Source organism: Hypanus sabinus, chromosome 3, assembly GCF_030144855.1.
Source record: "Hypanus sabinus isolate sHypSab1 chromosome 3, sHypSab1.hap1, whole genome shotgun sequence".
Classification (NCBI taxonomy): Eukaryota; Metazoa; Chordata; class Chondrichthyes; order Myliobatiformes; family Dasyatidae; genus Hypanus; species Hypanus sabinus.
In genome coordinates this window covers 178,865,884-178,890,133 of record NC_082708.1, presented here as the reverse complement: position 1 = coordinate 178,890,133, position 24,250 = coordinate 178,865,884, and the positions used below count along the sequence as shown (strand labels likewise).

Sequence of the window (24,250 nt, the reverse complement as noted above, 5' to 3'; positions counted from 1 at the left end):
AGATGCGAAGGGATTTAGAGAGAGTGGATTGGGTCAAGTTGTTTTATGGGAAGGATGTAATAGAGAAATGGAGGTCATTTAATGGTGAAATTATGAGGGTACAGAATCTTTATGTTCCTGTTAGGTTGAAAGGAAAGGTTAAAGGTTTGAAAGGACCATTGTTTTCAAGGGATATTAGAAATTTGGTTCGGAAAAAGAGGGATGTCTACAATAGATATAGGTTGCATGGAGTAAAGGAATTGCTCGAGGAATAAAAAGAATGTAAAAGGAATCTTAAAGAGATTAGAAAAGCTAAAAGAAGATACAAGGTTGGTCTTGCAAATAAGATGAAAGTAAATCCGAAAGGTTTTTACAGTTATATTAAAAGCAAGAGGATAGTGAGGGATAAAATTGGCCCCTTAGAGAATCAGAGTGGTCAGCTATGTGTGGAGCCGAGGGAGATGGGAGAGATTTTGAACGATTTCTTCTCTTCGGTATTCACTAAGGAGAAGGATATTGAATTGTGTAAGATGTGGGAAACAAGTAAGGAAGTTATGGAACCTATGACAATTAAAGAGGTGGAAGTACTGGCACTTTTAAGAAATTTAAAAGTGGATGAATCTCCGGGTCCTGACAGGATATTCCCCAGGACCTTGAGGGAAGTTTGTGTAGAAATAGCAGGAGCTCTGACGGAGATCTTTAAGATGTCATTAGAAACGGGGATTGTGCCGGAGGATTGGCGTATTGCTCATGTGGTTCCATTGTTTAAAAAGGGTTCTAGAAGTAAGCCTAGCAATTATAGACCTGTCAGTTTGACATCAGTGGTGGGTAAATTAATGGAAAGTATTCTTAGAGATAGTATTAATAATTATCTGGATAGACAGGATCTGATTAGGAGTAGCCAGCATGGATTTGTGCGTGGAAGGTCATGTTTGACAAACCTTATTGAATTTTTTGAAGAAGTTACGAGGAATGTTGACGAGGGTAAGGTAGTGGATGTAGTCTATATGGACTTCAGCAAAGCCTTTGACAAAGTTCCACATGGAAGGTTAGTTAAGAAGGTTCAGTTGTTAGGTATTAATGCTGGAGTAATAAAATGGATTCAACAGTGGCTAGATGGGAGATGCCAGAGAGTAGTGGTGGATAATTGTTTATCAGGATGGAGGCCGGTGACTAGCGGGGTGCCTCAGGGATCTGTTTTGGGCCCAATATTGTTTGTAATATACATAAATGATCTGGATGATGGGGTGGTAAATTGGATTAGTAAGTATGCTGATGATACTAAGGTAGGAGGTATGTGGATAATGAGGTGGGTTTTCAAAGCTTGCAGGGAGATTTATGCCGGTTAGAAGAATGGGCTGAACGTTGGCAGATGGAGTTTAATGCTGAGAAGTGTGAGGTTCTACATTTTGGCAGGAATAATCCAAATAGAACATACAGAGGAAATGGTAGGGCATTGAGGAATGCAGAGGAACAGAGAGATCTAGGAATAACAGTGCATAGTTCCCTGAAGCTGGAGTCTCATGTAGATAGGGTGGTGAAGAGGGCTTTTGGAATGCTGGCCTTTATAAATCAAAGCATTGAGTACAGAAGTTGGGATTTAATGTTAAAATTGTACAAGGCACTGGTAAGGCCAAATTTAGAATATTGTGTGCAGTTCTGGTCACAGAATTATAGGAAAGATATCAATAAATTAGAGAGAGTGCAGAGACGATTTACCAGGATGTTACCTGGGTTTCAGCACTTAAGTTACAGAGAAAGGTTGAACAAGTTAGGTCTCTATTCATTGGAGCGTAGAAGGTTGAGGGGGGATTTGATCGAGGTATTTAAAATTTTGAGAGGGATAGATAGAGTTGACGTGAATAGGCTGTTTCCATTGAGAGTAGGGGAGATTCAAACAAGAGGACATGATTTGAGAATTAGGGGGCAGAAGTTTAAGGGAAACACGAGGGGGTATTTCTTTACTCAGAGAGTGATCGCTGTGTGGAATGAGCTTCCTGTGGAAGTAGTAGAAGCCAGTTCAGTTGTGTCATTTAAGGTAAAATTGGATAGATATATGGACAGGAAAGGAGTGGAGGGTTATGGGCTGAGTACGGGTAGGTGGGACTAGGTGAGATTAAGAGTTCGGCACGGACTAGGAGGGCCGAGATGGCCTGTTTCCGTGCTGTGATTGTTATATGGTTATATGGTTACTACCAAAGTGCATGACCTTGCATTTTCCAACATTGCATTTCGTTTACCACTGTCTTGCCCATTCTCCTAATCTGTTTAAATTCTCTGCAGCCTACTTGTTTCCTCAACACTACCTTCCCCTCCACCAATCGTCGTATCATCTGCAACTTGGCAACAAAGCCATCTATTCCATCATCTAACTAATTGATAGACAGCATAAGAATAAGTGGTTCCAACACTGATCCCTGTGGAACACTGCTAGTCACTGACAGCAATCAGAAAAGGACCCTTCTATTCCCACTCGCTGTCAATCAGCCAATGCTCTAACCATGCCAGAAACTTCCCTGCAATACTTTGGGCTCTTACCTTGGTAAGCAGCCTCATGAGTGGCACCTTGTCAAAGGCCTTCTGAAAATCTAAATATACAAGATCCACTGTATCCCTTTTATCAATCCTACCTGTAATCTCCTCAAAGAATTCAAACAGGTTTGTCAGGCAAGATTTTCCCTTAAGAAAACCACGCTGACCTGTTTCTATCTTGTGTCACTAAGTATTCCATAACCTCATCCTAAACAATTGGCTGCAACGTCTTCCCAACCACTGAGGTCAGGCCAACTGGTCTACAACTTCCATTCTGCGGCCTTCCTCCTTAAAGAGTGGAGTGACATTTCCAATTTTCCAGCCCTCTGGCACCATGCCGGAGTCCAGTGAGTTTTGAAAGATCGTTATTAATGCCTCCGCAATCTCTGCTGCTATCTCTTTCAGAAGAACCCCTAGGCGCAGTTCATCTGAACCAGGTGACTTGTTTACTTTTACGTCTTAAGTGAGCAACTGCACTCACTTTTCTTCCTTGCTGACCTTCCACATCTAGCACACTGCTAGTGTCTTCCACAGTCATTACTGATGCAAAATACTCATTTAGTTCATCTGCCATTTCCTTGTCCCCCTTTATTATTTCTCTGGCTTTATTTTCTAGCAGACCTATATCCAATCTCATCTTTCTTTTATTTTTTACATACTTGAAAAATCTTTTACTATCCAGTTTGATATTGTTTGCTAGCTTGCTTTCATATTTCATCTATTGATTGTTTTAGTTGATCTCTGTAGATTTTTAAAAGCTTCGCAATCCTTTGTCTTCCCTCAAATTTTTGTGTTGTCGTATGCCCTCTCTTTTGCTTTATATTAGCTTTGACTTCCCTTGTCAGCTACGCTTGTACTGTTCTACCATTTGAGTATTTCTTTGTTTTTGGAATACATCTATCCTACACCTTCCTCATTTTACCCAGAAACTCACACTGCTGCTCTGCTTACATCCCTGCTAGCAGTTCCTTCCAATTTACTTTGGCCAGCTCCTCTCTCATATCACTCTAATTTCCTTTACTCCACTGAAATATTGCTACATCAGACTTTATTTTCTCCCTATCAAATTTCAAGTTGAACTCAGTCATATTGTGATCACTCACTCCTAAGGGTTCCTCTACCTTAAGCTCGCTAATCACCTCTGGTTCATTACATAACACCCAATCCAGTATATTTGATCCTCTGGTAGGCTCAATGACAAACTGCTCTAAAAGCCATCTTACAGGCATTCAACAAGTTCACTCTCTTGAGATTAATTACCAACCTGATTTTCGCAATTGACCTGCATGTTGAAATCTCCCATGTCTATCATAACATTGCCCTTTTGATATGCCTTTTCTATTTCACATTGTAATCTGTGGTCCACATCCCAGCTACTGTTTGGAGGCCATCAGTGTCTTTTCACCCTTGCAGCTTTTTAACTTAACCCATGGGGATTCAGCATCTTCCGATCCTATGTCACATCTTTTTATTTATTTGATGCCATTCTTTACTGGCAGAGCCACGCAAACCCCTCGCCTACCTTCCTATCCCTCCGATAGAACGTGTAACCTTGGACATTCAGTTCCCAACTACAATCATCCTTCTGTCGTGATTCAGTGATGGCCGCAACATTATACCTGATGATCTGTAATAGTGCAACAAGATCATCCACCTTATTTCTTCTTTTTCTTTTTCAATCTTTTTATTAAGTTTCATATATAAAAAAACATAATAATGAATAGGTTATAAGTGCAATAGACTTGAAATTGAATTAATAATAAGATAACAATATCCTATTAAAATATCAACAGAAAAAAATAGTACATTAATCAATCAAGCCTATAATAATTATATATGAAAAAAATAAGAATAATCATCAAAAGAAAAAAAAATTAAAAATACAAGAAAAAATATATATTGAGAAAAAAAACCACTAAACTAAACTAACATGGGCAATAATAACAGTTTATATGCCACCTTATTTCTTATATACCATGCATTGAGATATAACACTGAATGCTGCATTTGCTACCTTTTTTGATTCTGCATCTCTAATACACTGATACTCAGCCTGCTGACTACAATTTTGTCTAATAACCTGCCTACCCTTCCTGACAGTCTGACTGCACGCTACATTTGCTTTTTTTTTTAAAAATCATCTGTCTTATCCTGAGTTCCTTCACTCTGGTTCCCTCCCCCTGCCAAATTAGTTTAAACCCTCCCCTACAGCTCTAACAAACCTACTGGTGAGTATATTTGTCCCCTTTAGGTTCAGGTGAACCTTTTGAATAGGTTATAGAAGAGATCCCAGTGATCTAAGAACCTGAGGCCCTGCCCCCTGCACCAGCTTCTTAGCCATTAATCTGCTATATCATCCAGTTTATCCCCTCACTGGCACATGGCACAGGCAGCAATCCAGAAATTACTGGTCCTGCTTCTCAGCTTTCTACCTCGTTCTCTAAATTCTCTTTTTAGGACCCATTTGCTTTTCCTTCCTATGTCATTGGTATAACTACTTACCAAGACATCTGGTTGCATTCCCTCCCTTTTCAAAGTGCTGTGGACATGATCCGAGACGTCCGTGACCCTGGCCCCAGGGAGACAACATATCATTTGAGTGTCTTGTTTATGTCCTCAGAATCTCCTGTCTGTTTCTCTGACTATTGTGTCCCCTGTCGCTATCACTACTGCTCCCCATTTCTCCCTCTTTTCCTTCTGCACCATGGACCTGTCTTCAGTGCCAGTAACTAGTCTCCGTGGCATTCCCCTGGGAGGTCATCTCCCACAACGGTGTCCAAAGCAGTGTACTTATTATTGAGAGGAATGGCCACAGGGGTGTTCTGTGCTAAATGCCTATTCATATTTGCATTTATCCTGACAGTCAGCCAGCTACTTCCCTCCTGCAACTTAGGGGTGACTACTTTCTTGTAACTGATAGATTATCTCCTCACCAAAAGCTCCTCAAACATTAACTATTTCATTCCCTGAATCACTCTTGTGAGCCTCCTCTCCAATGCCAACACATCTCTTGTTAAATAAGGAGCCCAAAACTGCCAACAATAAACCGAGTGTGGTCTGACGATTGCCTTACATAGCCTCAGCATTACATCTTGGCTCTTATATTCTAGTCCTTCCAAAAACTACAGCTATTGCTGTTCTGCTGTCTTCCCTGCTGGTGTCCCATTCCAATCAATTTTAACTTCCATCAACTGAGCGGCATAGGAAGTCATTCCTGCCCGTGGCCATCAAACTTCACAACTCCTCCCTCGGAGTGTCAGACACCCTGAGCCAATAGGCTGGTCCTGGACTTATTTCCACTTGGCATGATTAACTCATCATTATTATTTAATTATTTATGGTTTTATATTGCTATATTTCTTCACTATTCTTGGTGTGGCTGTAATGAAACCCAATTTCCCTCGGGATCAATAAAGTATGTCTGTCTGTCTGTCTTTGGACAGCTGTGCTCTAAAGCATCTGCAGTTCCCTTTACTCCACTGCAATACCATTACATCTGACTTTATCTTCTCCCATCTCAAATTTCAGGGTGAATTCTATCCTATTGTGATCAATGTTCCCTTAAGGGTTCCTTTACCTTCAGCTCCCTAATCAACTCTGGTTCATTAACCAGCATCAAATCTAGAATTGCCTTTCCTCTCATGGGCTCAAGCTGCTCTAAAAAGCATTCTTTAGGCATTCTACACATTCTCTCTCTTGCGATCCAGCACCAACCTGATTTTCCCCAAACTGCCTGCATGTTGAAATCCCCCATGACTATTGTAACATTGCCCTTTTGACGTCTTTTCCATCTCCCCTTCTCATTTATATTCCACATGTAAATGTTCTGGGCCTGTATATAATGTGTCTTTTTACCCTTGCAGTTTCTTAACTCTACTTTCAAGGATTCTGCATCTTCTGATCATATGTCACCTCTTTCTCAGGATTTGATTTAATCTTTAACCAAAAGAGCCACCCCACCCCTTCTGTCTACCTGCCTGTGCTTTTGATATTATGTATCCTTGGATGTTAAGCTCCCAACTGTGACCTTTTATCAGCTACGATTCAGTGATGCTCACGTCATACCTGCCAATCTCTTAACTGTGCTACACGATCATCTACCTTATTCCAGATACTGTACACATTCAAATATAACACCTTCAGTACTGTATTGAGTGCTCTTTTTGATTTTGATCGATGTAACACTTCAATTCATCCCACTGATTGCAATTTTTCCCTACCATCTGCTTTTCCTGCCACACAGTCTCACTCAACGCTGGATTTACTTGGATCCCAGTTGCCTCATCTTCAGCTCTATCACTCTATTTCTGCCAAATTAGTTTAATTCCTTCCCAACAGCTCTAGCAAACCGTAAGGATATGGATCCCTTTCGGGTTCAGGTGTAACCTGTCCTTTTAGTAGAGGTCATACTTTCTCCAGAATACAAATACAAATACTTTATTGTCACTGAACAATTGATACTAGAGCGTACAATCATCAGTGATATTTGTTTCTGCGCTTCGCGCTCCCTGAAGTACAAATCAAAGTAAATATAATAAAAACTTAAATCATAAATCATAATTAGAAAATAGAAAAGGGAAAGTACGGTAGTGCAAATCAGGTCCAGGTATTTGGAAGGTACGGACCAGATCTGGGTCAGAATCTGTTCAGCAGTCTTATCACAGTTGGAAAGAAGCTGTTCCCAAATCTGGCCGTACGTATCTTCATGCTCCTGAACCTTCTCCCGGAGGGAAGTGGGACAAAAAGTGTGTTGGCTGGGTGGGACTTATCCTTGATTATCCTGCCAGCACTGCTCTGACAGCGTGTGGTGTAAAGTGAGTCCAAGGATGAAAGATTGGTTTGTATGATGTGCTGGGCTAGGTTCACGATCTTCTGCAGCTTCTTCTAGTCTTGGACAGGACAACTTCCATACCAGGTTGTGATGCACCCTAGAAGAATGCTTTCTACGGTGCACCTATAAAAAATTAGTGAGGGTTTTAGGGGACAGGCCAAATTTCTTCAGCTTTCTCAGGAAGTAAAGGCGCTGGTGGGCCTTCTTGGCAGTGGACTCTGCTTGGTTAGACCAAGTCAGGTCATTTGTGACATTCACCCTGAGGAACTTAAAGCTTCTGACCTGTTCCACCTGCGCACCACCGATGTAGATGGGGTCATGTGGTCCTCTACTCCTTCTGAAGTCAACAACCAATTCCTTCATCTTGCTGATGTTGAGGGATAGGTTATTGTCTTCGCACCATGCCACCAGGTTCTTAATTTCCTCTCTGTGCTCAGACTCATCATTACTCAAGATGCAGCCTACAATTGTGGTGTCATCAACAAACTTATATATTGAGTTCGATGGAAACTTGGCTACACAATCATGGGTGTACAGTGAGTACAGCAGGGGGCTGAGTACACAGCCTTGTGGGGCTCCGGTGCTCAGAGTGATTGTAGAGGAGAGCTTGTCCCCTATCTTTACAGCCTGGGTCCTGTCTGTAAGGAAGTTGAAGATCCAGCTGCAGATCTGAGTGCTAAGACCCAGGTTCCGGAGCTTAGGAATCAGTTTATTTGGAATGATGGTATTAAAGGCAGAGTGGTAGTCGATGAAAAGGAGCCTTACATATGCGTCTTTATTCTCCAGGTGTTCTAAGGAGGAATGTAGTGCCAGAGAGATGGCATCTGTCGTTGACCTGTTGCTCTGGTAGTCGAATTGCAAAGCGTCGAGGTTGACCGGTAGCTTATGGTTGATGTGTGCCATAACCAATCACTCAAAGCACTTCATAGCAATTGATGTTAGAGCCACAGGTCGGTAGACATTCAGGCATGCCACCTTGCTTTTCTTCAGCACCGGGATTATCGTTGCCTTCTTAAAACACGAGGGGATCTTAGACTGAAGCAGGGAGCAGTTGAAGATGTCAGCAAACACTCCAGCTAGCTCGCTTGCACAGGCCCGGAGAACCCGTCCCGGGACACCATCTGGGCCCGTCGCCTTCCTTGGATTTATCTTCAGGAAGGCTCTTCTAACATCTTCCTCAGTGACGATGAATCTTGATGAAACCAGGTCTGGTTCATCCAGAGGGGGTGGGACACTCCTGTTCGAATCTTGTGTAGAATACGTTAAGTTCGTCACGAAGAAAAGCGCTACAGTTATTGATATTCCCAGCCTTATCTTTGTGCCCAGTGATCTCATTTAGACCCTGCCATAGTCTACTGGCATCCCTCTGGTTAGCCTGGGCTTCCAACTTGGCTCGATATTGCCTCTTGGCGTCCTTAATGGCCTTCCGGGGTTCATGCCTGGATTCCATGTAGCGATTGGTATCTCCAGACCTAAAAGCTGCAGCACTAGCCTTCAAAAGGGATTGGACCTCATAATTCATCCAAGGCTTCCGGCTAGGGAATACCCGGATCGTCTTGCGTGACACACAGTCCTCTGCATTTCCAGATAAAGTCCATGACAGCTGAGGCATACTCATAAAGGTTAGCTGCCGAGTCCTTGAATACTAACCAGTCCACCGATTCAAAGCAGTCATGGAGGACCTCATCCGTTTCCTCTGTCCAACGCAACACCACTTTTGATACCGTGACCTCCCGCTTCAGTTTCTGTTTGTAAGCTGGAAGGAGGAGTATGGCCTGATGGTATGATTTTCCGAAGTGAGGTCGTGGGATGGAATGGTAGGCATCCTTGACTGCTGTGTAGCAGTGGTCAAGTATAGTCAGGCCTCTAGTGGAGCAGGAGACATGTTGGTATAACTTTGGCAGCACTTTTCTGAGGTTGGTCTGGTTAAAGTCCCCGGCTGTAATGAGCAAAGCCTCCGGATACCTGGTCTCAAGTTCACTGATGTTGGCACACAGTGTATTCACAGCACACTCCATGTCTGCCTGCGGGGGCGGGGGGGGGGGGGAAGGGGGGAACGTAGACTGCCGTCAGTATTACTGAGGTGAATTCCCATGGCAGAGAATAGGGACGACACTTCACCCACAGATGTTCCAGGTCCGGACTGCAGGAGCTTGTTAGTGCCACTGTGTCTGAGCACCACGCAGTATTGATCAGTAGGCAGACTCCACCTCCCTTTGTCCTGCCTGAAGACGCCGTGCGGTCCATCCGATGGATCAAAAATCGCTCTGGTCAGATGGCACAGCCGGGGATGGCAGGGGAGAGCCAGGTCTCTGTGAAACAAAATACACAGCAGTTCTGCATCTCCCTGCAGTAGGTGAGTCTCCCTCTAAGATCATCCACCTTGCTCTCTATGGCTTGCACATTAGTTAGTAGGAGGGTGGGCAGAGGGATCCCAACGCCCCTCCGCTTCAATCTGACCAGCAGCCCTGCTCTTTTCCCACACTTCCTTGGTAATTTGTGCATCTTTCCAGGTTTCCATCGATGCAGTGTGTTGTTGGCAGCTCTTTGAGTTTGGTGGATGTGTCCCGTGGGCATCGATCGGCAGGTCGCGTCGTCGGGCGCTCCAGGTCGGGCTGAGTGACAGGGGAGGCTCCGCTGCCACTTCCAACTGTCAGGGGCCCAGGCTGTTGATTGGGTTGGGCCCCGAAACCGACATTTAATCCCGGAGGGCTGGGCTGCTGGCTGAAACAAGCCCGTGAACTGTGTCACGGTTGCTGATGCTTCCGCTCCAGCTGAGCCCTGGGCTTGATTTCCAAGCTCAGCAGCGGAGGCCTCACTTCCGGCAGCTGTGGATAGCCACCAACGAGGCTGTACGGTGGTCGCTCTGGGGAAGCGTCTGGGGTATCTTGAGGTCTCCAACATCACTTCTGTGTGCTTGTTTGCTTTGGAGAGGTGCTGGTTGGAATGGGTCATGTCTCCAGGCGCTCTGACATGGCAGCAGGCCGCGGTGGACCTCGGACCAGGCCTCGACGATCAGGTCCAGGTACTGTCTGAAGCAATTCTGGCGTGTCGATGATCTCCATCTGGGTCAGTAACTTCGCCAGTGTGTTGTTGATCTTGCTAGATGAAGCAAATTAGAAGTTTAGAAGGATTTCTCGGGTATAGGATAGTGTAGAGGGCAGTTTGCTCGGCAGAGCACGCACAGATTCGCCAGTTACTGGCGCCATCTTCCAGTGATCCAGAAATCTGAAACCCTGCCCCCTACATTACTTTCTCAGCCTCTCATTTATGTGTACTATCATTCATATCCCTGCTCTGACACTGGTACGTAGCACTGGGAGTAAATACTACCTTGGAGGTTCTGCTCTTCATCCTCTTCCCTAAGTCCCTATACTCATTGCACAAGCCTTTTTCCCCCCTTTCTACTTCTGTCATCAGTGCTGACGTGCACCACGACCTCTGGCTGCTCACTCTCCATCATGAAAATATTCTGAAACATCCTTGACTCGTGCACCAGGGAGGCAACACACAATCCTGGTGTCTTTTTTACAGTTACAGAATATCCTGTCCGGCCCCCTCACTTTCAAGTCTCCTATCACTTTTGCTCTATCTGACTTTACGTTTCCCTGCTGAGCCTCAGAGCCTGCAGCAGTGCCATCGGCCTGGCTCTTGCTGCTGTGTTCTGATAGGTCATCCACGCTAGCAATATCCGAAGGAGTATATCAGAAGGATGTTCACAATGTGAAATAAGTTCAAGATCAAGACACTTTAAGTTGTGTGGAATAGTAAGAACTGTCCCCACAATCTCTTTGAACTCCTCCCCCACCCTATCAGGCAGGGCTACCAAAGCATTAGGACAAGGACTGTTAAGATGGGAAACAACTTCTTCCTCCAGGCTGTCCGACTACTGAATTCTCTGCCACCACCTGGGTTTTCCCACTTATGAAGTGTCAGTAGTGTTATGTTATTTACTTTTTAACTTGTGTTGTAATTATGTCAGTCTGCTGGAATATTTATTATTTGTTAATTTACAAATGGTGGAAAGATAGTGAACCCTGTGGAATTTTCTCTTTCTGCATAAATGTGACCTAAATGTGAATGATCAGATCTTCATGTAAGCTCTAAAACTAGATAAAGCGAACCCAATTAAGCGAATAACACATTATACTTGTTCATTTATTTATTGAGAAAGGTGATCCAATATTACATGTATTTGTTGGAAAAAGTATGTCAGCCTCTGGGGTAATAATGTCTTCTACAAAAGCTACTTGGAGTTAGGTGTTTCAATCAATGAGGTGATATTGGAGGTGTGGGTTGTAGAGGTTCCCTGCCCTATCAAAATACTGTTCATGTGCACCATGCCTTGATCTAAACAACTTTCAGAGGACTTTAGAAGAAGAATTGTAGAGATGCATGAAATTGGAAAAGGGTACAAAAGCATTTCTAAAGACCTGAGTGTTCATCAATCCGCAGTAAGAGAAATTATCTACAAATGGAGGAAACTCAGTACTGTTGCTACTCTCCCTTGGAGTAGGCACTTCTGGAAGTGGCAGGTGGGAAGAGGAATAAGACCATAAAATGAAGGAGCAGAATTAGGCCATTGAGCCTATCAAACCTGTTCCACTCTTCCATCATGGCCAATCCTGGATCTCACTCAACCCCATTTGCCTGCCTTCTTGCCATATCCTTTGATGCCTTGAGCAATCAGGAAATTGTCAACTTCTGCTTTACATATACCTATGGACTTTGTCTCCACCGCAGTCTCTGTCAGACCAATCCACAGATTCACTATTATGGCTGAAAAAAAATTCTGCTTATCTCTGTTCTAAAAGGTTGCCCCTCAATTTTGAGGCTCTGTCCTTTGGTCCTGATAACCCCACCACAGGAAACATTCTACGTAAAACATAAGAACATAAGAAATAGGAGGAGTAGGCCATCCGGCCTGTTGAGCCTGCTCCACCATTCAATAAGCTCATGTCTGATCTGGTCACGGACTCATCTCCATGTACCTGCCTTTTCCCCATACCCTTTAATTCCGCTACGATGCAAAAATTTATCCTACCTTGTCTTAAATATGTTTAATGAGGTAGCCTCCACTGCTTTATTGGGCAGAGAATTCCACAGATTCAACCACTCTCTAGGAAAAACAATTCTTCCTCATCTCTGTCCTAAATCTACTCCCCAGAATGTTGAGGCTGTCCCCTAGTTCTAGTCTCAACTATCAGTGGAAGCAACTTAGCTGCCTCTATCTTATCCCTTTCATAATTTTATGTTTCTAAAAGAGCTTCTCTCATTCTTCTGAATTCCAGTGAGTACAGTCCCAGGCAACTCAATCTCTCTTCGTAATCTAACCCCCTCATCTCTGGAGTCAATCTGGTGAACCTCCTCTGGACTGCCTCCAAATCCTTTCTGCATCAACCTTGTCTAGTCCTTTCAACATTTGGTAGGTTTCAATGAGAGCCCCCTCCCCCATCACATTCTTCTAATTCCAGTGAGCACAGCCCCAAAGCTGCCAAACACTCCTCATATGTTAACCCTTTATTCCCGGAATCATCCTTGGAACCTCCTGGACTCTCTCCAATGACAACACATCCTTTCTGAGATATGAGGCCTAGAACTATTGACAATGCTCCAAGAGTAGGTTGACTAGTATCTTACACAGCTCAGCATTCTCTCCTTGGTTTTATATTCTGTCTTCCTTTAAATAATTGTCCAGATTGCTGTGACAGTCAGTGAATTTATAAAATATATCAGATAGACTGACTCCAGAGATGGATACAGAGCAATCAAGAGAGGTGAGAGAAGGGAGAGAGACTCTACTTTGCATTTCCATTCGAACATATCATTCCATGACCTTCAGTACTGCCACGATGAGGGCACACTCAGGTTGGAGGAGCAACATCTTATATTCTGTCTGGCTAGCCTTTAATGTGATGGCATGAGCATCGATTTCTTGAACTTCTGGAGATTCGCTGCCCCCTCCCCCTTCACGATTCTCCATTATTCTTGTTTCCCTCTCTCACCACCTTTTCCTACCTGCCCATCACTTCCATCTGATGCTCCTCCCCTTTCCCTTTCTCCATGGTCTTCTGTACTTTCCTATCAGATTCCCCTTTCTCCAGCCCTTAATGTCGTTCATCAATCAACTTCCCAGCTCTTCACATCACCCCCCTCCCCCTCTTCCGGTTTTACCTATCACCCTACCACTTGGTACTTTTTCCTCCCCTCCCTCCAGCTTCTTATTCTGACTTCTCCCCTTCTTTTCCTGCCTTGATGAAGGGTCTCGGCCCAAAACTTAGTCTATTTACTTTATTCCATAGGTGTTGCCTGGCCTACTAAGTTCCAGAGGTGTCATACTGGTACCTCAAAGCCTGAAACACAGAAGAATATATATGTTGGCAAAGGAAAAGGCAGTTGAGCTGATAAATCTGACAAGATGATTGTTTTCCAGGTTACGTGACTCAGTTACAATGCTATTACGTCACTAAGATAAAGATGGGTTAACCCTCCTTGAGGAAGTCAGGTGGAGGGAGCAATGTAAAACATTCCTATACTGATAGACAACTGTGATAAGTACTGCTGAAGGGAAATTATTCACCAACTACTACCCTTGTTCCCTCACAAAGCATTTGATTTGGTGTAGTTAGTTGATTTTACACATGGGGTTTTCATACCGTAAGAAAGCCATACTTCAATTCTACAGGACTTTGGTGAAACTGAAACTGAAGGAATGTGCTCGGTTTTGAAATTCTTGTCCTGAAGGTGTGCTATTTCACTAGAATCATTTTTGTTGAATTGTCCCCTATTTATTGGAGCTAAAAATGAGAAATCATACTATTCGGAAGAAACCGAGAAATTGGAGAGGAATCTGCTGACAGGTTGTTAACCTCTGGTTGAAATTACCATAACTATAAAGCAAAATTTCAAGGTATGGGGTTCAGTGTTGAAGACTGAGATGACTGGAAACATTTTCACTGAAGATTATAACTCTTTCAGAATTCTATACTTAAGTGGTCAATGGATTTCTAGTCATTGGGAATGTTCATAACTGAAACTGATGGAGGTTTGGAAATATGGGACTTGGAGGATCTGAAAGATGGTTTGAAAAGTGGTTGAGATAAATGCTTAACTGAGTGAAGTTGAGCAATTTCACCTATTTCATACCCATCTCTTGTATTCTTATGTTGAATAAACATTGTTTTTGAAGTCAGCATTTAATCTGTCTTGCAATATGAAGGTCTAAATCTTAAAGGTTTGTGCCTTTAAACAGTCTGTTGCTAGAAAGAATGACTTTTAACTGAGATATTGCTCAGTTACTCTGTCACCATGCTAGTAAATGCAAAGGATTTTGTAAAACTTTTTAATAGCAGTGTGTTTGATAGATAAGTACACAGCAGGGTTGACAGTATTGCAAAAACAAGATTCAGTTTTCAAGAGTGCGTGCTAGTTACTTTGGTAACATTGACAAATCAATAATTACACCAACCAGACTATTGAATTGCACATTCCTTTCTTTTGAAAAATGTTAAAGAACAGGTTAGGTTTTGTCTAAATACTACAACCTTCAAGTTCAAGTTTATTGTCATAAGCAAGCGTACCCAGGGTATAAATGCCATTAAAATTAGCTACTTACAGCAGTACAAACAGTACATTACAAACAGGACTAACATAAATGAATATAAACTTAGGTTAGCATAAAATATACATTACTTACACAACAAAATAAACGTTCATGCAGGTTGAGAGAGAATAAAGAAAAATAGTCTGAGGTAATTTCCCCATTTCTTTTCTGAAACCTGCAGTGTGAGCTCTTCTTTTTGCACTTGTCTAATTTTTTCCCTTTAAATTAGCAAAAGAGGTGACCTCATTCTTTGGCAAGATTATGCCTGTATCTATTTTTAACAAGCTCTTTACTATTGTAAAGATGAAGGGTTTCGGCCGGAAATGTCGTTATTACCTCCTCCCATAGTTGCTGTCTGGCCTGCTGAGTTCTGCCAGCATTTCTTGTTTTTTTATTTTTTTCTTTACTATTGTATAAGTTACTGTAGTTTATTTTGATATCACAGGTTCTAGTTCTCTTTTTTTTCATCTCCTTCTTTATATCCCTTTGCATTTAATGACTCAGAACCTTCTGGTTTCCACTTAGGTTCATATGTTTAAGCCCTAATGTCTGTTGTGTTTTATTTTGTTTGCTTACCATGGTTATTGATGCTTACAATGTGTAATCTTTTGCATTTATCTGAGACTGGGCAGGGCCCTATGTTAACCTATTAGGCAGCATTATTGCATTATGATATAGGCATATCACTCTAAATTTAGTGCACAGATGCTTGGAATGGGACTGGAACAGAGGTGAATGTAAACCAGAGTGTACCTGTGCAGCTTTGTGACAAAAAAAGCCATTATTCACTGCGAATGAATAAAATAAGCATATTATGGATACAACTCAACCAGTAAGATATTTAAGTTGCTTTCACTTCTGAAAAGGACTCTTCATCTATCATTCAAACATACTTGTATTTTTATTCATGTTTTTGTGAGCAAAGTTGAAAACTAAAATGTTAGCTCTAATTGAACTTCGATCTTTGTCAATCGCTACAAGTTTTATGTGACTCCATTATCTTTACAGATGTGCATCTTAGAAATACCTGGTATGCTTCTATTGAAATAATGGAAGCATTTCCTGTTTATCAGCTTGTCATGTGCGTGTGCAAGCCCTCTATATCCCTACCATCATATACCTATCCAAACTTACCTTAAACATTGAAATTGGTTTCATATTCACGAGTTGTGCTGGCAGCTCATTCCACTCTCTCATGACCCTCTGAATGAATGTTTTCCCTCATGTTCTCCTTAACCTTTCACCTTTCACCCGTAACCTTTTCACCTTTCACCTTTAACCTATGACCTCTAGTTGCAGCCCCACCCAACCTCAGTGGAAAAAGCCTGCCTGAATATTTACCCTATCTATACCTCTCATAATTCTGTACACCTCAATCAAATCTTTCAGTTTTCTACATTCCAAGGAATAAAGTCCGAACCTATTCAATCTGTCCTCATAACTCAGGTCTTCCAGACCTGGCAACATCCTTGTAAATTTTCTCTACTCTTTCAACCTTGTTTGCATCTTACCTGTAGGTTGATTTTCTCCCACAAGCCAAAGATGTACGTGTTTGTAAGTTAAATGGCTACTGTAAATTGTCCTAGTGGATGATAGAAACTCGGGCATGTAATGAAAGAATGGATTAATGTTGGATTAGTTCGTGTAAGTGGGTAACTGATGTTAAGTGCCGACTCAATGAGTTGAGGCCCTGTTTCTTATGATCTTGTACTGTGTGTGGATTCTTTTAGTGTGGGTTTGTTGTTACACAACAGCTAGATTAAATGGATTCCATGCAGTGAGGTTTTGGATGCCAGAACTCTGTCAGACAAAGATGTAGTTGAATGCAGTCAGATGCAGATATGACATGAGTGTGCTGAGTATGGTGCAGTAGCACAGCTGGTAGAGCTTGCCAGAGATCTGATTTTAATCCTGATCTTAGGTGCTGTCTGCCTGGAAATCTGCACATTCTCCCTGTGACTGTGTATATTTTCCTCCAGATGTAACTACCACAACTGAAAGATGTGTGGGGTTGGTAGCTTTGATTGGCTGCTCCCAACCCTACACTTCTGCTGTGTTGGTGAGTGGTTGAATCTGAGGGATGTTTTTGAGAATTTGGGGAGAATAAAAAAAAGTGATTAATTTAGGATGTGTGTAAATGGGTGGTTGGTAGTAGTTGTGGACTTTGAGGGCTGCAGTGCCTGTTTCCATGCTGGGTCTCTATCACTTGGTAATGGAGTATTACATGTTAAGTACCCCTTATCTAGAATGCTTGGTGCTGGATGTTTTGGATTTCAGATTTCTTTTGGGGATTTTGGACTATGTAATGAGATAGTTTGGGATTGCCATAATTTCTGACTGAATTTATGTGCTACTGGTAAGCAGCTTTTGCCTTACCCTTGTTCATTGTACATGTACTTAACAGTAAAAATTATTACATAGTATTAATGTAATGAAAGTATAATGTCTGCATGTTAACAAAAGCAGCATAGCAGCACTGGGAGAATACCTGAATCTGCTTTTGAACATTTTTGCGTAACCCACTCATCTTTGGTCCCCATTGGACACTCAGCTTTCACCTGTGGCTGCAAATAGCTGTTTGCATGCGACAGTGGCCAACACCCCTTCCTCCAACACACCGCTTTGACAGGTGGGCTAAACTTGGTAAGCATAGCCGGTGGGCCTCATACTCTGGTGAAATAGGGACATGCCTGTCCTAGCTTGTGAAGTCAACTCTGGCAGACTAGTCAGATGAGATTAACAGTGACACTCAATGGTCAAGAAGGTGATTCTGCAATGCTTCGTGTAGAGTGAAAGAGAATAAGGCACAGAAGTCATGGTTAGCCACTGCAGCCAAGGAGGACCCCAGTTTTGACGAGTACTGGAACAGGACTTCTGAGGTCAAGCAATTGGAATTGTCCCCTTGCAACGGCTTTTTCACTTTAAAATGCTCCTGCATAGTTTAACTGTCATTGTCGGACACAACTGGCAACCACAAGCTCCTATCTTATTTTGATTGACTGTAAAATGAACAAAATTTGGGCACACACCTAGTGCAGATAATAGACTGCCTTCATACAATGCTTGTTATGATTGCATCCTCCAAATCTTCATTTTCATTGTAACATTCAAGATGATTGTTAGTACCTTTAAACTGAAACCGCAGTGAGCAAAACAATTCTAAATTGTCTTTCTACTTATTTCTCGCCAACTATCAGTGACAAACATCACTGCTTTTTGAATACACACGCATGCAATGTAATGTTATTTTAGAATCTTGGCTCTAAGCACGAAGTAGTATCTAACGGCCAGACAAATTCACATGACTGACGCTAGCTAAAAGCTGTTTGACAACAGTCTCCTGTCCAAATAAGCAGTATAGTGTCCAAAAGAAAAGATAATCCCAGCTATTTTTTCGATTCCTTTTTGTTCTTTAAGTGGCTGCCCTGATTAACCCATGGACCAATTAACTGGAATCCACTTTATAAGAAATCAATGTTTTTGTGTTGGCTCAAAATGTCGAGTGTTTATTCCCCTTATAGATGCTGCCTGACTTGCTGAGTTCCTCCTGCATTTTGTGTATATTGCTTCAGATCATGCAGCTATGTAACACAGAAACAGTCACATCAGCTCATACCATGACATCAGATACCCATTTGTTCCACAATAATTAGAACTTGTTTCATGATCTTCTCTGCTATGGCAATTCAAACACATGTGAAGATAAATGTTGTGAGACTACCTGCCTCCACCATCCATTCTGGCAGTATGTTCAATATTTCAATCACCCTCTGGTTGGAAAAAGTCCTTCCTCAGATCTCTAAGCCTCTTAACCATAGCTTTAAACCTACGCTCTGGTTTTAGTCATCTTTGCTATGTGGAAAATTTTCCTACTTTCTACCCTATTTCTGCGTCTTATAAATTAGTGTACCTCTGTCAGGTCCATCCTTTGCCTCAAGGAAAACCAACCCAACCTATTCAGTTTGTCCTCATAACTTCAACCCAGGCAACATACTAGTGGCATGGTAGTGTAGTAGAACATAGAACAGTACAGCACATTACAGGCCCTTCAGCCCACAATGTTGTGCCGACCCCCAAACTCTGCCTCCCATATAACCCCCCACCTTAAATTCCAAATATCATTTAGTGCTAACCACTACCGATTGGGGGGTGGATTCCCGCCACTGTATGTAAGGAGTTTGTAAGTTTTGTCTGTGATCGCATGAGTTTCGTCCAGGTGCTCAGGTTTCCTCCCACATTTAAAAGACATATGGTTAGTTTTAGGGGGTTGTGGGCATGCTATGTTTGTGCTTGGTGACACATGCTGCTACCCTTGTTACAATCCTTGGACTGTGTTGGTTGTTGATGCAAAATGATGCATTTCACTATGTTTCAATATACAGTGTTGTGCAGTAGTCTTAAACACATATATAGGATGCCTAAGACTTTTATACAGTACTGTTATTTATCAACAGAGTGGAGAATGAGTTTGTAAATGGCAGGGTAGAGCACCTTGGGAGGGTTGTGGGACAGGTGGCAGAGAAAGTGTGTCAGGGATGGGGGCATGGGGGCGGGGTTTTGGTAGGGGTTGTGTGGTGCGGGTCGAGACACAACCAGCCCTGAGAAACCAGGCAAGGTAACTTGATTCCAAGCAATTAGCTTATTCATCATTACAAAATGCTTCGCTGGCGTTTCCTGCTCCCTGTCCTTCCCTTCCCACTTACTTAAAAATGATTCCCTTCTCCCTGCTCCCTTCCCACTCTCAATCCAGAATAGAGAATCAGGTTTATCATTACTTCATATGTCATGAAATTTGTATTTTTTTATGGCAGCAGTACTGTGCTATACATAAAGTTACTACAGTACTGTGCAGTACAGTACAGTCTTAGGCACCCTAGCTATATGTACGCAAAATGCTGGAGGAACTCAGCAGGTCAGGCAACATCTCTGGAAATGAATAAACAGTAGACATTTTGGTTTGAGGCCCTTCAAGATGTGTCTATAACTTTTGCACAGTAGTGTACATGTGACAAATAAAGCTAATCTTTTATTTTTAAATCTTCTCCACAGCCTTTCTCGTGAAATTAAGCTGTAGCCTAACTGGGCTGTAGAAAGTTGTATCAAACTTTCCTGCTGTTGTATTCTAGCCCCCAGCTAATGAAGACAAGTTTTGTACACCCTGTGTTCCTTAGTATTCCAGAAGCACCCAGGCATTCTTTGTATATGTCCTACCTTTTTAAGTCTTCCCAAAGTTCATCACTTTGGACTTAACAGGATTAAATTATACCAGCCATTGCTGCGTCTATCTTTACTAACTTCTCAGTATCATCCTTTAGCTAAGGCTATCCTCCTCACCATCAGTGATCCAGCAAACTTACTTATCTTATCTTGGATGTTCATAGCCAAATCTTTAACGTATTTAACAAACAGTAAGTATCCTGGTGCACATCCCGATTCTTCACTGGTCTTTCAGTCGAAAAAAAAATCCATCAACACCCTCTGCCTCCTATTACCAAGGTAATTTTGGATGAACTTTGCTCTGAAATTTTTAACTTGTTTCCCATAAAGGATCTCATCCAGAGGCCGTACTGAAGACAACTTCACCCTCACCATTTTCAGTAGTCTTTTACTCTTCAAAAAATTCAATCATGTTCTCCCAATTAGGATATGTTGACCATAAGACTTCTTGTACTACTATAGTTGATGCTATGTAACACTTCCCAAACAGTGCTAAATTTTAAATTCATGAAATTGGTGCATATGCCAACTTAATGAGGTTGTTTATAATCTATATTGTATTTTAACTTGCATATCAGTGTGGGAGATTGTATAACATGATTGTACAGCAACAAAAAATGTGCTTAAGGGACTTGTTGCTTCATGTTATGCTCGGAGGAATTGGCACAATGTCAGAGTCTATTTATGATAGATCAACGATCTAAGTTTTAAGATACTAAGTTTTAAGGTACAAAGATACTGTGCTTTTCTTTATTTTAATGTATCTTAACAACTTCATATCTCTGAAAAAGAATTGCACCTATTTTTCCCACTTTAAACATTTTCTCAAAATTCAGCTTATCAGCTAGGGTTCTCTGGCCATCTATTTTTATAAAACTCTTAAAAGCATTGATGAGTAGCAGTGATGAGACAGGAAGCTACAGTGTGGTGATCCTTGTATCAGCTTTGGATCAAAACAACAAATTTTACAGCATACAGTATGTCAGTTTAATAAACTGGATTCTGAGTGATGGGGAAACTACTGAAAGGGATTCCGACAGATAGGATGAATTAACATCTGAAAGGCAATGATGACTAATTAGTGATATAAGATCATAATACCATACGACAGCAGCAGAATTAAGCCATTTGGCCATCGTATGCTCCGCTGTTCAATCATGGCTGATCCTCCCCCCACCCCACCCCCATTCCCCACCCTTCTCATCATAACCTTTGATGCTGTGTCCAATCAAGAAGGTATCAATCTCTGCCCTTAATACACTTAATTACCTGGCCTCCATAGCTACCTGTTGTAATAAATTCCACAAATTCACCACCATCTAGCTAAAGAAATGTCTCCGCATCCCTGTTTTAAATGGGCTCCCTTCTATCCTGAGGCTGTGCCCTCTTGATCCAGACTGCTTCACCATGAGAATCATCCTTTCCATATCTACAATATCTAGGTCTTTCAACATTAGAAAGGTTTCATTAAGATCCTGCCTCCCTCCCTTCTAAGTTCCAGCAAGTACTGACCCAGAGCAATCAAACGTTCCTCGTATGATAACCCTTATATTCCTGATCATCCTTGTGAACTGCCTCTGAACCCTCTCCAATGCCAGAAGAAGATCCCAAAACTGTTCAGAATACTCGAGGTGCAGCCTCACCAGTGCCTTATAAAGGCTCAGCATCACATCCCTGCTCTTGTATTCAAGACCTCTTGAAATGAATGCGAACATTGCATTTGCCATCCTCACCACCGACTCAACCTGCAAGTTAGCCTATATATAGCTACATTCACAAAGTCATTGTCTGGATTAGAGGGCTAGCATTGCAAGAAGAAATTGAATAGGCTGCATTGAATTTCTCTGGAGGAAAGGAGGTTGAGAGGTGACATGATAGAGGCACACAAAATTATGAGAGGCAAAGGATAGATAGGCAAAATCTCTTTTCTAATGGTTTATAAGACTAGAGGGCATAGATTTAAGGTACTTGGGAGAAGATTGTCTGAGGAGTAATTGTTTTACAAAATAGCATTTAGAATGAGCTGTCAGAGATGGTGGTGGAGGTGAGAACAGTAACAACATTCAAGAGGTATGTGGACATGAGCAAAGCATGTAAGGAATTAGAATTAATACTGGCAAGTAAGATTAGTATGGATAGGCATGATGGTTGGCAAAGACATAGTGGTTGAAGGGTCTGTTTCTGATCTGTATGATCTTGGAATGCATTTTCATTCCACCCTGAGAATGGTGACACAAATGGACAGGGTTGTGAAAAGGTCATTATTTCTAAACATGCGTTCATAGACTGTGACATTGAGTAAATGAGTTGGGATAGTCATTTCATGGACTTTCATAGTTTGTGGCATTGAGTGCAGTTGCCCACAACACTAGACATAACTTAGAAAATTGTGTAACGTTTTGGTTGGCACATTGGCTGGAAGGATAAGGTAATGAGAATGAGGGGGGAGGAGGTGGGAGGGAAGGCTGCAGTTATAAGCAAAGATTTGATAGGCTGGGTTTTACTCTCACTGGAAAGTAAGAAGCTGAGGGCCGCTCTTATAGACATTTATAAAATCAAAGGGGATGGATAGAATAGTCGTATTTCAAGTGCACTTTATTTATGCCTCTTAACATTTTGTATACCTTTATCAAGTCAAGTCTCATCCTCCTTCTCTGCAAAGTGATAGTCCTAGTGTACTCACCCTAACCTCATAAGACGTACTGTCTAATCCAGTCGGCATTATGATTACCCTCATCTGTTTTCTGTCATGTAACTAAATCTCCACACAAGCTGGTCGATCTCAGTTGTTGAACTGAATAGGAACTTCTATTTTAATAAGGAGATTCTGATACGTAACATGTAACAGAACAATAGATTTTAAGGTCTTGGATCGTGTGTAATTCATTTTAGTACCTCAATTATTTCGATGCTTTCTTTAATTGGTTCATTGTATCAATTTAATCAATGTTCATTGCTGTGAGAAAATTAAATATTAAAAAAAAAGGGAAAAGTGAATGGTGTTTTCTGAAAGTCAAAGCAATTGTGTACTTTGGTTCATATTAAAAAAAATGTAATTGATAAAAGTTGATGTGCTTGAATGATTGATTTTCACTTGGAATCATGGGATTAAACAGCATGGAAATAGGCCCAACCCATCTACATTGTCCTCCTGAACTGTAGTTAGGGCAAGAAGGTTATACTGCAACTGTATAAGGTACAAATGAGGCTGCAGTTGGAGTATTATACACAGTTCTGATCTCTGATTCTGACAATTTGTCCAGGTCTCAGCATTGATCCTTATGGCACCTACTGTATTTGTTACTAATTGCCAATATGAAAATAACACATTTGTCTTTGTCTTCTGACTGTTATAATGTGGGAAATCTTTGTTCATGTGATACTAGAGTTGAGGCAGATTTGTAATCCAGAGGAAATAAATTCACTGTAATAATCCAGTTTTAAATGCTTGTATTCTTGAATGATAAGAGCAAAATGCCACTTAGATAGAAATAATAAGTCAAAGAAATCATGAATCCTGATTCAGGGTCATGGCCTGAAACAGCAGTTCTTTTGCTCCCACCCCATTATCACTGGCACCATCATTTCCAGAGACACAAGGGTCTGATCCACTTGCTTTAATTCAGCAGATTGCAAATGCTGGAAACAGGTGTTTTAAAAAAAAGAGTCCCTTGTGTTTCCGGAAATAATGGTGTTAGCTTTGTTTGAGATAATCAGTTTTTGTGGGACTCAATAAACTCTTTTGGAATTTGCTGGAGGTTTGAAAATTTTCTTTGTGATACTCATATTAAGTGTATTGCTGTTTCCAAAACAAAGCATTTATTCATCTTTTGTATTTTTTTCTTTCAGTGGTTTGATCGTACCTGAGAAAAATGGGAACGGGACAATACCAGAAGTTGTTTCACGATCTGGATATGCTTTGCTCCATTTTTTCAGTGACGCTGCATATAATTTGACTGGATTTAACATCACATATAAGTAAGCATTATACATTTGATGGTAGAACATAATGTGTAAATTGTTACAACTTGATTGTGAATTTCACAAGTAAATTCTAGAAGAAGCATAATTAATATTATTATGGATTT

General features: G+C 41.6%; 1 protein-coding gene across 5 annotated transcripts in view; it reads left to right on the top strand.

Moving 5' to 3' along the window:
* atrn (attractin) overlaps positions 1-24,250 on the top strand; it is a 398,356-nt gene that overhangs the window by 94,529 nt on the left and 279,577 nt on the right. For all 5 annotated transcript variants that reach the window (XM_059965719.1, XM_059965723.1, XM_059965720.1 and 2 more), the window contains exon 4: positions 24,012-24,140. In XM_059965719.1, the coding sequence (XP_059821702.1) occupies positions 24,012-24,140 (129 nt within the window). The remainder of the gene's footprint in view (positions 1-24,011; positions 24,141-24,250) is intronic.